The 16,836-nt window shown below is 45.6% G+C and overlaps 1 protein-coding gene across 1 annotated transcript in view; it reads right to left on the minus strand.

The window, feature by feature from the left end:
* Positions 1–700: 700 nt before the first annotated feature.
* Positions 701–16,836, minus strand: part of SLC35A2 (solute carrier family 35 member A2) — a 98,033-nt gene continuing 81,897 nt past the window's right edge. Inside the window, exon 4 of the mRNA XM_033922862.1 lies at positions 701–2,589. Coding sequence (XP_033778753.1) covers positions 1,924–2,589 — 666 coding nt within the window. The 3' untranslated portion in view covers positions 701–1,923. The remainder of the gene's footprint in view (positions 2,590–16,836) is intronic.

Below are 16,836 nucleotides of genomic sequence, written 5' to 3' on the forward strand. Positions count from 1 at the left end.
TGAAAAACACTTTTGCACATTTATGTATGTTCTATAGACATAATACGTAGACAGAGATGCCTGCCCTTAATAAAAGTCTACCAGATAGAATGAAGCACTTTAAACAATCTGTAAGGCTGCACACACATTTAAAAATAAAAATCAGTATTTAGTATAAAGGTTAATAAATTATATTCCTCTTGAACTGCTGCAGTGGAGGTATATCTTATCTACCATATGCTCATTTGGTCACTTCGCTTTACCATCTTTGTATCTTCTATTTAAAAAGTAACGCAGAACAATAAAATCCCCGACGGACAAGGCTAAGCAGCCTGTTTGGAGTGCTGCCGGCCCTATTCTGCTTCGGGTGAAGGTAGGGCTCGCTCGCAGTCGGTGGGAAGGATGAAGGGTCAGCAAGGGTTTGGCTGTGCGGTGGGGGCTCTGCTGCACAAGGAATGGGAGGGGTATAAAGCAACAAGTTTATCACACAAGTAACACAGGGTGCTTCACACAGATTTGTCCACATGCAGAGCTGCTGAAAAATTACACAAGTTCTAAGAAGTTCTGCTGGGGTGCTGTAGTTCCTGCAACTAAGCAAATAAGTGCATTGCCCTGGTCAAATGTTATGCTTACTGTTTATGTGGGGGTAAGGGGATTCACATGTAGTTGGAATTCTACCGAACACTTAATATGTTTAAAAACACAAGGTTGTGCATAGAAATCTAAAATAAAACAATGTTTATTGAAGTATATCCTATACTATAAAAAAATATAGAGATTCTGAATGTATAGAATTTATTGAAATTGGACTCCTATTGTTTGGAATTGTCAAATTTACAAGCCAAAGATGTAGAACACATGGTAATGGGGGGGAGGGGGGCCCCTTGGTCCAGATACTGCATGATTACACTTCTTGATTTTCTGGCAGAAGTCTGCACTTTCAGCTGGTCCAAACCTTGAGTTCCATCAGGCACCAGCAGGGGGGAAAATATGAGGGTGATTTTTGTAAGCATTACAAGAAATGGGAGAATTACAATCTCATCTTTGCCTCCTCTCACCCCCAATGTGTGTGGGGTGGGAGGGGGGAGATTTTTTTTTTTAAGTATGCAAATGGAGTTAACTTTAATAATTAAGCTTTTAGCTCCTTCACCTGCTGCTTTATAAACATCAAAATATGATGTACCTATAAAAACATCTGTACTTTCTAATAATTCACCTAACAGCTCTTTGAATCTTTGCAAGAACACTGATCCTTGTATCTGTAGGTTGAAACACACAGGTCATACAAAAACCAAAACCAAAAGGAGGCAACAGAATTACCAGAAAATAAACATTCCAGTACCATTCATAGAATAATTGGTTAGCTAATCAAAAAGCCCTTTCTGCTGAACGCTGCCTTATTCCCAAAGGGAATGCCAGCACTTTGTTGAGCATGGTGATGATGTGTGTATATAGGAGGTACTCAAAAGCTGGTCTCTTTCCTATCCCCTATATTTAGCACTAATACTCCTGCCCCATTGACTCCATACCCCTCCCCCATTTTAGTTTTGTTGGCACGAGACATTAACCTGGGAATACAGAATCCAAACCATGGTAGGAAGTGGCACAGGGAGGTGAAAAAAGGCAGCCAGGGATGTTAACACAATAGAGAATGCAAGCATTTAAGAGTAGGAGAGAGAAAGTCAGGGCACATATTTCTAGCAGTACCTAGTAGAGGGACATGGCCCACCTTTGCTCTGTAATTCATACCAGTGCAATAGCGCTGGGCAGACTGTGTGCAAGAATCACTCTGGTTGCTGACCCCTACAGTTCAGTAGACTTTTCCCACCCAACAAAGAGAAAGAGGATGAGAGTGAGTCAGTGAGTTTTGTAGGGTATAAAGTGAAACGTTAGTGAATGTTAACAACCAACAGGGACTGGCGAGAGGTAGGGTAGAGAAGTGTCTCACTTCACCAGCACTGACTTTGGCAGGAAAGCTCCCTTTTCAGCAACAGGCCTCGCTGGGGTGGGTGCCCGTGGCAAGCTGTACATGTATACTGCTCCAATGACCAGTGATGTCCCAACAGCGAAGAGTAGGTCCAAGTGAAAGCCAAATAGGTAGATTGAGACTATAGTGGAGCCCAAAATTGAGAAGGATGTGGCAAAGCCCTTGAGGATGTTGTCGGCATATTTCACTACGACAGCCACCAGGAGGCCACCAAAAGCCTGGTTCAGGATTACTATCCACACCATTGGTGTGTAGCCAAAGAAGAAGCCCTGCTTAGCCACCGCAGGGCCGTCATTGTACCATAAAACGAGCAATCCCAGAGATGTACCAAAGAGACTTAGCTGCACATTGCGTAGCCAGACAGAGGCTGCGCTGCCCTTCAGAATCTTCTCAAAATAGACTCCAGCAAAACCAGAAGAGATGCAAGAGAGAATCACAGCTAACAGCCCTACAAAGTAATTCTGGTCCCCAGCTGTTTCCTTGTTGCCAGCCTGTTCCACCTGCACAAGGGCAACACCAGTGAAAAGTAGTAGTAGTGAGATCCACTGCAGGTTTGAGAGGCTTTTCTTCAGCATCAGCACTGAGAAGATTGCTGTGGTAAGGATTTTCAGCTGGTATGTGACCTATGTAAAGGGAAGAAGAGAACTCATTTAGCACTTCTAATAACATAAGGAACATATCTTAATTTTGGTACATAACAGGTGCTGGTGGTAGTCACAGAGATACTGAACAGGCACAAGTGACAAATAGAAACCCATATTGTCAAAGCTTCAACTTTGGTTCCTGCTGTTTTATAAGCCTTTGGTTCCCACATCCAGACCACACAAATAAGGACTATCATATCAGGCCAGATGGAGATTGCTACAACCGAGTTTCTCTGCTTTAAGCTAGAGCACAGGTCTCCAACCTTTTTTATGTAAAGAGCTGAAGTGTGAATACAAGAAAGCTCTGAAGGCCACCAAAAAATTTCAAGCTTACACATACTAGCAATTTTTTTAAATCGCCTTGACCTGCTTGTTCAAATTGGTATTAAACTAGGGCTACATTTTGATTAAAATTTTTAATCATGCAATTAAAGGTGGGATATAGCAATCTGAGAGGGGGGGCACACATTTCCTCTCCTTCCTCCTTACATAATACACCATAACTTTGCTGGTGGGGCTGCCGAAGCCCTGCCAATCAAAGAAATCTATTGCCCAAGCTACCTCTGTGTGCTGCCTCAAGACCAAGGAAGTAAGTGGAATGCCTCTTGCCGCTAGATACCGGCACTCCCTGAACATGCTCAGTTCATGCACAAACTGAGCATACTTGGGGAGCGTAAGTGTCTTAACTGGAGGCATGCCGCTGACTTTTCTGCTCCTGAGACAGTATGAGGAGGAAGGGAGCAACTCACTCAGCAGATTTCTTTGGCTGACAGAGCTTCAGCTATCCCACCAACTACTGAACATGTACTGCAGCTTTGGAAGGGGCCTGGTCTCCAGGAGGGGTCCCCAATATCTTCCTTTCTCCCACCCCCAACTCCCCCAGGTCAAACCCTCTTAATTCTCTCCCTCTCCCCCGTGGCTCGATTCTCCCTCCTGCATCTGGCTTACCATTTCTGAAGGAGGCAGGCCAGGTCAGGTCAGAGAGAAAACCCCAAGCAGGCCACAGGTACCCTTTCACTAGAGCTGCTGCTGGCTACACGACCAAAGTCTGACTTAATGGTAAGCTGGGTGCAGAAGAGAGCACCAAGCCAAAATGGAGGGAGGGAAGAAATGTTGGACTATGTGGAGGGGAGGGGAGGAGAAGTCAGGCAGAAAGTGGTCTGCTCACAATTAATAAATCACAATTAATTTTATTGTGATTAATAATTAACACATTATTTGCAGCATTAACCGTGATTAATGTCCAGCCCTGTATTCAAGTTTCAAATTTATTAAGTCTTGATATACCGCTTTTATAAACCAAAGCGGTACATCTTTACAATGTTTTAAAAAATAGTTAAAAATCAGGGAAATAACAAACAAAACTAAAAGTAACTATTGAGACAAAAATAAAACGAGGGGAGAATAGGGTAAGAATACAATATTAAAAATAAAAAGGGAAAAACATCAGGGAAGGGGTTGACTAGAGCAAACATCTTTACTGATTTAAAGTGATCCCCCCCTCCCTTTCCCTCCTTCCTCTCCCCCGTTATCAATCGTCTTTAAAGAGAAAAGTTTTAATAATTAATTTTAAAGTTATTTAGTTTCTTGCTGTTGGGTAAGGGGAAGTGCATTCCAAAGTGTTGGCGCAACTACCGAGTAGATGGTTTTACGTGTTGTGTCGTAAAAAAGCTGCCAGATTGAAGGAATGGTTAGTAGATGTTGCTGAGATGATCTCAGTGACCTAGAGGATTCGTAAGGGATTAAGGACAAGTAAATTTTGAGATAGCCAGTAGCTGATGAGGGTAAGTTTTTGGTTGATTTCCTGAATTTGCGTGGGGTTGTCTGATTGAATAGGATGAATGAGTTGTATATCATTTGCATATGCAAAGATTGTAAAGCAAACAGGTTGTGCGATGGTAAGGAGAGGAGAAAGAAAGAGATTGAATAACATTGGTACTCCCAAGTCTTGTGTGTAAGATTCTGATGAAGATGTTGGAAGGCAAACCTGGTATTGCCTTTCGGAGAAGTATGATTGGAATCATTTCTACGAAGTCCCATAGATGCCCAATGATTCAAGGCGGTTAAGAAGAATGGGGGTGTCACGTGATGACGCGCTGCTGAACGGTGGCTCTCTGCCTGAGCTCCGACCTCTCCCTGCTCTTTATACCAGCATGGCGTGCCTATTTCTGCTATAATTTCACAGTATTCAGCGTCGCTAACCCGTGGGAACCGGCAGGAGTGAAACAGCTGAGGCGCACAAGTGGTGTTATGCTCGCTAAGACCCTGCGGCCGACATAACTTAGGCAGACCATGCTATCTCCCAAAATGGCGTCAGAGGGGACTCCGGCACAAACAACTTTTACCCTACAAGAGGAGATGCTGCGGGAACTCACGAAACACCTGTCTGCCCTTATTAATGATAAACTCACAAAATTCCAGGCGTCCATAGATGAACTGAAGGACTGCATGGAACGGCACGGGTCTCAGCTTACCAAGCTGGAACAGTATCAGCGCAGGAGGATCATGGCAACCAAGACACTGACTGTCTGTGTGCTTTGGAGATCCAGTGCTCTACCCCGCAGGCCTGTTTGGAGGACCAAGAGAACCGAGGGAGAAGAAACAACCTGCGGGTCCTTGGGCTGCCAGAGCGGGTGCGGGAGGCAGACCTGTGGAACATTATGGAGCACTGGCTGCCAACTCAGGTGGGCCTTGACATGGCGGGGGCTCGAACGGTAGTGGAGCAGGTTCACCGCATTGGGAACATACGGCAGGGCAAGCCCAAACCCCGTCCAGTGATAGCCCGGTTCTTAAATGCGGCGACCAAGGACCGCATTCTGGCTCTGTACCAGAAGGCTGGCTAGCTGGAGTATGAGGGTGCCAAATTACTGTCAGCCCAGCCTTAACTTGCTGGCCTTACCAATGTCATCAAAGACCTATGGGAGATCATATCATTCATGTCTGGCCTTAGTGCATATGTCAGTGCAAACAGCCTCAGATTGCCCCAGACAGCTTGCTTAAAGGTAACAAAGGACCTTGGTACAGCTGAGGTGTGAAGAGGTGCTAAAGACAGCTAAGATGTGTTAATGTCTGGTGCTTAAGATGGACAGCATAAGATATACAGTAAGCCTAGGTATATTGTCTAACACAGTTAGGTTAATCAAAAACCATTCAGAGTGATACTGGAAATTCTTCCTCTTTTCTTCTTCAGTCTCTCACACTCCACTCACCTTATTCACCATTGTTTCAAACAATTTACAAAAGATAGGGGTACTTAACTTCAATAGATTCTATTTTTAGAATAAGATTCCAACCTCTAAAAGCCTCCTCTCTACATCACCCCCGCCTCTCTCTCTGGAACCCAAAGCTTGGAACATCACTTCCCCCCCCCCCTTTCTTTGTCCTCACAACACCTATTCAGGAAGCTGTCTTTTCTCTCTCATTCACAAGAGCACAGAAGCAGTCTCTGAATCCACTCTGTATTTGTAAAGCTTATGTCTATTTTTGTCTATCCATTTGTAACCCAGTAAAGCTTATGTATCTTTCTAAAGATTGCCTTTCTGTAATATTAAGCCTATTTCTACATTATATTCTTTATGCAATCACTTCTGGTTGTGCTTGTCATTTGATTTCATTTCCCAATGAGAATCTTCTTTGAGGGTATTGAACCCGGGACCTGGCGGATTGTAAGGCCGCTTCAACATTACCCCTCCAAACCTTATATTTTGGGGGGGCTAAACCTTACATACTCCTCTTCAACGATTACTCACCGGCAGTGGCCGCGAATCGCCGTGCCTTGGTCCCTTATTGTGCCAAATTGCAGAAATGAGGTGTCCGCTTTACTGTACTGTTTCCAGTTAAGGTTCACATCCATGCGGAGTCTGGGCCTCATCTTTGCAACACCCTGGTGGAGTTCAAGACCTACACGGAGGGCCTGCATGGTGCGGTGGCTCCGTGAAACTCACTTGGTGCAGGCTGCTGGGCTGAGGGCTAACAACCTTTTGGAATGCGCTCTCATTGTGCCCTTTTCTGATCTGGCTCCTTTTTGATTGTGCCCATCCTGGTCCCTTGCCGCTGCAGGTACCTTCGGATTTCTGGGCAGCTTGTGGCAAGGAGGAGAATGGAACTCTTATCCCCCTGTGACATTTTCTCTCCACTCTCCCTACAGAGAACATGTGCGCCGGCAGCGACTGTCTGGCAGGGATGGGCCCCTCTGACTTTGCTGACCTTCTGCTTGGCGGGGGCTGTCCCTGCCCTTAGGCCCACTGGCGAGGAGTGGAGCTGGCTATTAGATATCGTCAGATGCTGCTTGGGGGGGACTCGAGTGTGATACTCTGGGATGGCTCTGACACTCTGTTGGCGAGCACCTGAAAAACCCCCTTGCAGTATGTGTCCCTGGGAGTGACAGGATGGCATGCTGCTCTTTCTTAATGCCTGCCTACCTGCTGGGATCTTGTTCGCTGGTTTTTGGTTGCTAGTTATTCATGCTGGTTTACCTTATGGGTCTTTCTTTGGGTTGGGGGGGGAGATTGGGAGCGCGCACTCATATTTTCTTATTCTGGTTGAGTGAGGAGGGCTGCTGGGAGAAGTGGGGGGAGGGGTGTGGGAGCGGTTGCTTAGGGGACAGGGAGTCTGTTTTTGTGGTGGGTTATGCTTATAATAGGGGTTTGATTGGTTGAATGGTTTGAGGAGGAGGGAGGGAAAGGGGGTAGAGAGGCAGGTAACCCTCAGCGACTGGGATTTTTCATTTTTCTTTTCCTGGGGGCTCAGCTGGGAGGCCCACTAGGAAAAATGTCTGCTGTTTATCTGTTGTTTCTTCTCTATATCTCTCATGGTTATGGCTGACCTGACTTATATTACTCTTAACGTGGATGGCCTTCACTCACCAATCAAACGCTAGAAGGTGATGTCCTTTTTGAAGCAGGAGAAGGCTTCGGTGGTCTTTTTGCAAGAGCCGCACCTTACTTCTGGTGAGCACTTAAAACTGGTGAAGGATTGGGTGAGGGGGGGGCGCATACTCTTCATACAACTCTAGACAGCGGGGTTTTGCTAATCTTATCAATAAAGCTGTAGTGGTGGTCCCACATAAGATTAATACGGACTCTCTGGGTCGTTATGTCCTCTGGGTTGGCACCCTCCAGGAACGGCCAGTAGTTTTGTGCAATATCTATGGCCCGAACGTATACGCTCATTCTTTTTTTTCAGCAGTTTTAGCCCATCTGTTGACCTTGCCCAATTACAGACTTATAGTTGCCGGGGATTTTAATATCACCAGTGATCTATCTGCAGATTGTAAACCTCCCCAGGTGGTGCAGGGCAACAATGAAAGGACTGGAATGAATTTCCTGATGGGTGAACTAGGCCTCTTCGATGTGTGGCGGGTCTATCATCTGGGAGAGGTGGACTTCACTTTCTACTCGGGGGTGCACCATACTCTTTCCAGGTTGGATTTTATTTTGCTGCCGTCCCAGTCTATTGGACGGGTGGTGCGCTCACATATCCTTGATGTTCCCTTCAGTGATCATGCCGCCGTCACTCTCATTTTGAAATGGCAAGGACCTGCCCATGATTGTATCTGGCGTTTTTATCCTATTGTATCTGGCGTTTTAATCCTACCCTGTAAACCATGCCGAGCTCTACGAGTGTGGAGATGATGCGGTATACAAACTTAAGGTTTAGTTTAGTTTATGGACAAAAATTTGCACACACATCACGCTGAGGCATGGACCCAATACTACCACACTAATATGGACGGGGAGGTCTCGGCACTATTTTCTGGGAGGCTGCAAAGGCGTACCTCTGGGGGCGGATTATCACCTATACGTTCAAACAGAGAAGGCAAAGGGATGCAGCTTTGGTGTCTCTTACCCAGCAATTGCGTCTTAGTAAGAGGGTCCCTTCTTACACAGCCCTCAGAGGCATCCCGTGCAGAATACCTAAGCCTGCGAAAAAAAAGACACCATACTTACCGAGTGCACTATGACTCATATTGATGTTTATAAGTTCCGGCTGTACCAGTGGGGCAATAAGGTGGGTAAATTATTGGCCAATTTAGTGAGGCTGTTTCGGAAGGCCACCTGCATTTCCCGTATTAGGGAGGGTTACCATACTGTTCATATAGAGACAACAATACAGGACCAATTCGTTCATTTCTACAAGGACCTTTACGGACCGGGCCAATATAGTCTGGAGTTTCAGGATGCCTTTCTCCGCGATCTTGCTCTACCTCAGGTGTCTGTTTCTCATCTGCAACTGTTAAATACACCTATTTCTTATGATGAAGTCTACGCCACAGTGGGGAGGCTGAAGCTAGCAAAGGCTCCCGGCCCTGATGGTTCGGTTGCCGTGCATGCTGACATGCAGAGCACTGGACGCATTCTCCCTGAACAAAACCATGCTCACATCGTGGTTCTCCCAAAATCGGGAAGAGATCCCAACCTGGTGGGGTCCTATCACCCGATATCTTTTTTAAATTAAAATATGAAGATCCTCACAGTGATTCTGGCAAACAGGCTAGCTCAGGTAGTTCCTTTCCTGGTCCATGCTAATCAAGTTGGTTTTGTACCAGGGCGCTTTGCCTCTTCCAATATCTTAAGGGCCTTTGTGGCATTCCGGGAGGGTAGGGGCTGGGCGGGTGACAATCTCCTGGCTAGCTTAGACACCAAGAAGGCCTTCGATAAGGTGACCTGGCCTTATCTTTTTTGGATCGTGCAACAAATTGGTATCTTAGGGCCGTTCCTTCAGTGGATTGTTAGTCTCTACACAGCCCCCACAGAGCAGTTGCTTATCAACAAACGTCGCACTGCTTCTTTCTCGCTGTATAGGGGTACACGGCAGGGTTGCCCTCTATCAACACTTATTTATTCTGTCATTAGAGCCTCTGGCTCACAAAATTCGGACCAGTCCGGACATCTCAGGCATTCGAGTGGGCACTGAGGAATGCAAAATTACCCTTTTTGCGGATGATAGGCTACTGTTTGTGAGTAAGGCAAGGGAGACGATCCCCCGTTTGACTACTCTTATTGGGGACTTTGGTGCTTATGCTTTCTCGGGTCTTTGTATCAACTTCGGCAAATCTGAGGCTCTGCATGTTTCCGCCCCGTGTGTCTGCACCCTGACCAGGCTTTTCCGTTCCGTTGGGCAAGAGAACTTAAATATTTAGGAATTTTTCTTAGCGCAGGCTGGTCTACGGTTTACCGACGTAATATCTCCAAGTTGAAGAGTTTACAAGATTATTGTGCTCGTTGAGGGGGGACTTGCCTCTTTCTCTGTCTGGTAGAATTGCCCTGATAAAAATGGTTTCGTTTCCCAAGCTTCTTTATCCCCTACAGATGATCCCTCTCTGACTTAAGCCTGCGGATGAATGCTTTTACCAGTCTTTTATAGGTTCCTTTATCTGGCACCATAGGAGAGCGCGTATAGGATGGTGGAAGCTTACCCAGAACCAAAATGGGGGGGGAGGGGTTTGGCCTTGCCGGATCTTCACTTATATAATGTAGCTGCCCTTATGAGATGAATTCATGAACTCTTTACCGCTGCAGTGTTCTCCCCAGAAATTTTTTCCAGCCGGGTGGCATGAAAAAGTAGCCGGGTGGGGCGGGGCGGGGAAATCTGGTAGTGGAGAAAATTAAATGTATACTATTTTTATTAGTTAATTATTATTATTTTCCAATGCACGATATGACTTCCTTTAAGGTTTGACACTTGTGCCAGAATATTTTTACTAAATCTAAGAAGTATCCAATTCTAGAAGTGAATAATTAGATATTCACCCTCTTTCAAATGGTATAGAGGTTTAAAAAAGGGAAATGCGTTAATGAAGTCATTAGGTTCAATCTAACCATTTATTTCTGCATGAATTTAAACAACTAAAAAAAAAAAAAAAAGATAAATATAGCTCATCCAGTCATACAAGAAATGGCTGTACAACACCTCTAATAATGTTTTGATCACTAGGTTCCTTCCTGAGGTCTCACTGGGGATATAAAATAGATGCTATCCCCACTTCCAGACCTCTTCCACATAATTTAGGGAGAGGTGTTACTGAGCCTTGAAGGGCACCTGTGTGATTGATCTTTATCTGCTTCTTTTTTATTTTGCTATAGTGCAAAGTAAGAGCTAGGGCAAAACAGTATAGGTAAAGATGTAGGTAATAATTAGCAATGTATTAAAAATATTTTATTTGCTTATAATGTCATTTGAAAGCTGCTTGATGATAATACAACTTTAATTTAATTATTTATAATGTGTGTGTCTGTGTGTTGGGGGGGACAACACCTTCGTCAACAGTAAAATTAGAACAGGGTCATTAAATTCAGTGGTGTACCTAGTATATATGACAGCCAGTGCTAATTATTTTTTTAACAACCCCCTCCTCTATATAAAAAAATATATTTTTAGTAATAATCCATGAGTCACACAATAAGGGTGCATCTAGGAAAAGGCAGCATCTTAAACACTGCAGTGAGCACTAGAACACCAACACACGCATTGGAAAACTAAACAAACCAGATCCTATAGTCAATTGATCCTGTAGTCGATGCTAACAGAAAGCCATGTCCTTTTCATACACACAGAACACAGATACACCCTCGCCCAATATGGAATAATCACAAACTAAAAATAGAAATATGTAGTCAAAAGTTAAACTGAACCAAGAAACCAGACTCTGCATACAATGCAACACCACAGAAACAGTGACACATGTCCCCTAATACTGTGCAAAATATAAAGACAGTAGATGTAAATTTGAAAAAAAACTTCTACATAACAGTCACCACTTTACAAATTAACAAATAGAAATAAAACAAATAATGAGAAATATGAAAATACCATTTTATTGGACTAATCCATTTTTCAATTAGCTTTCTGAGGCCAAATCTTTCTTCAAGACAGTACAGTAAACAGCTGTTATGGTATCCTGTCCTGATCTGAGGAAAGGGGTTTAGTCCCCCCCCAAATTGCCTTATTTCCATTTCCTATTGATAAATTTTAATCAATACAGTTACAATACTACTTGATTCTACGTAAAGCAAAAAAAATATTTTTTTTCTACCTTTTGTCGTTTCTGCTTTAGTCATCTTCTCTTCACTCTCTTCTTTCTATTCAGCATTTGTCCTCGCTCCTTTCCAGGCAACATCTGTCCTCTCTCTTTGCCCCTTCCACCCAGCCTCTACCCTCTCTCTACCCCTTCCATCTACTGTCCACCCTATCTCTGCCCCTTGCATCCACTGTCCACCCTTTCTGCCTTTTCCATCCAGTGTCTGCTCTCTCTCTGTTTCATATGGTATCTTCCCTCTTTCTATGTCGCTTCAGTAAACTCTATATCCTGTGCCCTTTCTCTCCTTTGTACATGATTTATTTCAGCTTCAACCCCTCTCCATTTTTTGTCTCCACCCTTCCCCTATGCTCTGGCATCTCTCTCTTCTCCTTTTCTTCCTTGCCACTCCACCCCATGGTCTGACATCTCTATCTCCTTCCCTTCTCTCCCCCCCTCTCCAGTATCTGCCTCTCTCTTTCTCTCCATCTTTCTTCTGTGAGGATATCATGTTGATCTTGAACACTGAATAATTCTTCCATATTCCCCATATCACTGAACTGTAGTCTGGTCCAGCAGACTGCTTTGGCACTATTACATGCATCAGCTTTCCACACAGAATGCCACAAGTCTCTATTTCTTGTGCTGTGTTTACATCTGCCAGCAGCAGAAACTTGTGAGACAGATCCCTTGGCAATACTACACTTCGGAGCCCTTTGACTATCTGGTTCTGTATGGCTGCAGACTTTAAAGCTCTGTTTACTGGAGGAGACTGTCCAGCATACATAGTTGCATCACTCTTAGGGATCTGATCAGAGATTACATTAAACAAGGTGGTATTTTTAGGCATGGAAAAACAGGACATGTTCTCCTCAATCTGCTCAGATGCCCTTTAATGTTCGTCTGATCTCGGGCTAAATCTTGCCTCCTGAGCTAATCTTCAAAGGAGAGCGGAGTGAGAGTCATATCGGCAGTGACATCCGTTTTGGCCGCATGTTGTGCAGGGCTGGACTAAGGCAAGTTGTAAGCTTCCTTCCATCGCTGATCTATCTTCCATAAGTCAGCAACGGAGGGAAGCTTACAACTCGCTGCTCTTGCTTGCTTCGGGCCTTCCTCGTTGCCGGGTCCTGCCTTTACGGAAACAGAAAGTAGGCAGGACCCGGCAGCGAGGAAAGCCCGAAGCAAGCAAGAGCAAGTTGTAAGCTGACCTGTCTCCTATAGCGAACCCATGCTCCGGGGCGTGTGCATGCCGACTTCCCTTCTCTTCCCCCCTCGGGACGTGACTTCCGGTTTCGGAGGGAAGCGGCATGCACGTTAGAGCCCCGCCGGGGAGCATGGGTTCAAGTCGCTTGCTGGCGTTAAAAACTAAAAAAAAAAAAAAAAAAAGTCAGGCTCTTGCGATTCAGGCTGTGCCGAGTCAGCCCGGTAAATCTCCAAGCCGGTGAAAAGGTTTTTTTAAAAAATATTGAGCAGAAGGCGGCAGCAGCAGCAGGATTGCGATTGAGATTACAGCCGGGCGTTCATCTAAATTAGCTGGGCGGAGCGCCCGGCTGAAAGGCCCTGGGGAGAACACTGCGCTGAGTCTCGATTTGCCTCCCTGGGACTGTTTGACTCTTGGACAGCTCCTTATACCGCGTTGGCAAGTCTGACCTGCCCTCAGTAGCAGCATGCCTGCCTAGGCCTCAACTCTGTTTGGTTAACTCCCTTGCGGAGGGTGATGAAATGGTGGCGGCACCAGATCGGTAAAGGGCAAGGTAATTGGGCTTTCCAGATGCTCAGCCATAACCTCGATTTTCTACCAGGAGTGAGGGCACCTGGGGATATTGCAGCACGGTTTGGCTCTCGTTTCTGTTTGGTTCATGTGTCCTTAGCGGGATCCGCCCCATTCGCCTTTCCTTCCTATGACACCCTCCGCACCACCTGGGCCTTGCCTCATATGCCTTTTTCTGCATACCTACAGCTACGACACTACTATCTGGACAACCTCCACCACCATCCAGAGGGCGGTTCCTTTTTGAGGGTGAACCAAATCTGTCTCTTCCTCCTGCTCTCAATTCTTTGTCCTTTTGGTATGGGATGGCGCGGGTGGAGAGGGAAAACACCCAGCTGCCTATTCTGGACTCTAAGTGGTCGCTGGAGTTGGGGGAGGAAATTGCCCCAGAGGTGCTCAAAGCCTGCTTCTCTAACATTGCTCAAGGGGTATGTAATGCTCAGCTACAAGAGCTCCAATTTAAGCTGCACCATCATACTTATTTCATTAGGCAGCTGGGGCTGCCTTATGAGACTCTGTTGACTGTGTGAAATGTAAGCATATGCCCAGTCTTGGGCGTTTATTGGAATGGGGTCCTGGACTTTCTTGCCCAGATCATGGGGGTGCCCCGTCCAGTGGTCCTACAAGATTTTAGTGTTAGGCCATGATGTGGAGCTCTTGGATCAGGAACTCACTGCTGCCCATTGGCGTTTTGTCGATGTTGCTCTCCTTGTAGCCAAACAGGGAGTACTCCGTAAGAGGATGGATGAAGAACCACCGGAGTTGGTGGGATGGAGGCGGTCCCTTCAAGAATTGGCTCATTCAGAGCGGCTTAGCCTTGGGGGGAATGCGGTGGGACCCCCATAGGTTATAAGGGTCACTGTGAGAACAGGTCACTGCTGCAGCTGTTCTTTAGTGCGATTGCTTTGCTTCTTTTTCTTCTTCTCTCTATTTCTTTTTCTTTCTTCAGTTGCTGGGGGGGGAGGAGAGGAGGGGATAGTCTGGGGAGGGTGGAAGGGCCCTTGTTTGTTTGTATGTAGGGGATCTGTTATACAAAATTGTGGGAGTAAACTGACAGACGGTGTTGTTTCCAACTGTTTTTCTTTTTAATGTTCTTTGAGAATGGGGCCTTGTTAGGTTTTCGCTGTACTAGTGACCAGGTGGGGTTCATACATGCCCAACTGGCTGGTCCTTTTGTTCTCTCCACAGTGGCGTACCTAGGGTATGTGGCACCCGGGGCCCATCATTTTTTGACACCCCCCCCCCCCATCTATATGAAAAATATGATTTTTAGTACCAATCTACATATCGCACCACAAGAGTGTACCTAGGAAAAGGCTGCATCTTAAACACTGCAGTGAGCACTAGAACACCAACACATACATTGTAAAACTAAACAAGCCAGATCCCGCACAGTCAATTGGTCCTGTAGTCAATGCCAACTGAAAACTATGTCTTTTTCATACACACAGAACAGAGATACACCCTCGCCCAAAATGGAATAATCACAAACTAAAAATAGAAATATGTAGACAAAAGTTAAACTGATCCGCCAAGAAACCAGACCCTGGATACAATGCAACACCACAAAAAACAGTAACACATGTCCTCTAATACAGTGCAAAATATAAAGACAGTAGATGTAAATTTGAAAAAACTGATACATAACAATCACCACTTTATAAATTAACAAATAAAAATAAAACAAATAATGAGATATAAAAAAATACAATTTTATTGGACTAATCCCCGTAAGCTCGGTCCCCATCCCCGCAAACCACCTGATTCCATCCACACAAGCCTTGAATTGTTTATATTAAAGTATAAAAAGAAACAATATTCTGTACAATTGTCAATTTATAAATCAGCGTCTTCTCCCCACTCTCTTCCCCATTTCCCTTCAGCATCCTCAGCCCACTCTCTCTCCACTTTCCTTCAGCGCACGCACATAAAAACAAGCAAGTAATTTTATATCATTTTCATTCTATTCATTCATAGAAATTAAAGTCTAGATAATGCCAGTCACATAACAAAACATGATTTTACAAAAATAATTCCCTGCAGTCAAGCCTGCAAGGATTATTAGATGTCTTTCAGCAGTTCCCCTCCCTCCCTCCCCCTTACCTTTGTGGCCAAGTCAAAATGATCTACCAACAATAAAATTTTAAAAACACAAAGCACGCTGTACGCAGAGAAAATGTTAATTATCATTTATATTCCACGGGTTTTCAAAGAGGTCAAGGCAGATGACTTTATGCAATGTCACCTCAGTAACAACTATACAAAAATAGACAAATATTCCCCCTCCCTTTTTACTAAACTGCGATAGCGGTTTTTAGCGTAGGGAGCTGCGCTGAATGCCCCACGCTGCTCTCGACGCTCATAGGCTCCCTGCGCTAAAAAACTCTATTGCGGTTTAGTAAAAGGGGGCCATAGTGCAAAATATAGACAGCAGATATAAATTTTCAAAACGGACACATTTTGATCACTAAGTTGAAAATAAAATCATTTTTCCTACTTTTTTGTCTGGTGATTTCATGAGTCTCTGGTCCTTCTTCTGATCCTTCTTCTTTCTCTCTCCCCCTGGCTCCCCTCTTTATTTCTGCCTTTCTTTCTCTCTCCTCCTGGCCCCCTTCTTTTTCTGCCTTTCTTTCTCTCCCCCTTGACCCCCCTCTTTATTTCTGCCTTTCTTTCTCTCCCCTTGGTCCCCCTCTTTCTTTCTGCCTTTCTTTCTCTCTCCCCCTGACCCCTCTTTATTTCTGCCTTTCTTTCTCTCTCCCCCTAGCCTGCACAAAGCCATCGTGCTGATTTCTCCACTTCCACGATTCTTTCCCTACCCTCACCCCCAAGCCAGCAGCCGATTTCTCCCTGCTCCTTCCCCGATGTCCTGAACTTCATCGGGCAGCAGCAGCATTCACAATTCACTGCTGTTGCCCGCTTCAGGCCTTCCTCTCTGTCGGGTCCTGTCTTCATGAAAACTGGAAGTAGGCAGGACCAGGCAGAGAACAAGGCCTGAAGCAGGCAACAGCAGCGAATTGTAAACGCTGCTGCTGCCCGAAGAAGGTAATGGAGCACCGAGGCAGTCCGCTTCTCCCCCCAACCAGCCGAACCCCCGCTGACCCTCCTATCTCCCCCCCCGTGAACCTTTCCGACCTTCCCAGCGAGAGCAGCAAACCTCCTTCGTGGCTTTCTCCTCCCTCTGCCGCGTTACTGATGACGTCATCAGTGATGCGGCAGAGGGAGGATAAAGCCGACGCTACTGGAGGGAGGTTTGCTGCTTTCGCTGGGAGGGTCGGAAAGGTTCACTTGGGGGGGGGAGAGATAGGATGGTCAGCGGGGTTTCGGCTGGGAGGGTAGGAGCGCGATAGGGACCGGGCCAGCTGTGCACCCCCCCCCTAAGGCGGCACCCGGGATGGACCTCCCCCTCGCCCCCCTTGGTACGCTACTGCCCTGGGGAAAC

Source organism: Geotrypetes seraphini, chromosome 1 (assembly GCF_902459505.1).
Source record: "Geotrypetes seraphini chromosome 1, aGeoSer1.1, whole genome shotgun sequence".
NCBI classification, from domain to species: domain Eukaryota; kingdom Metazoa; phylum Chordata; class Amphibia; order Gymnophiona; family Dermophiidae; genus Geotrypetes; species Geotrypetes seraphini.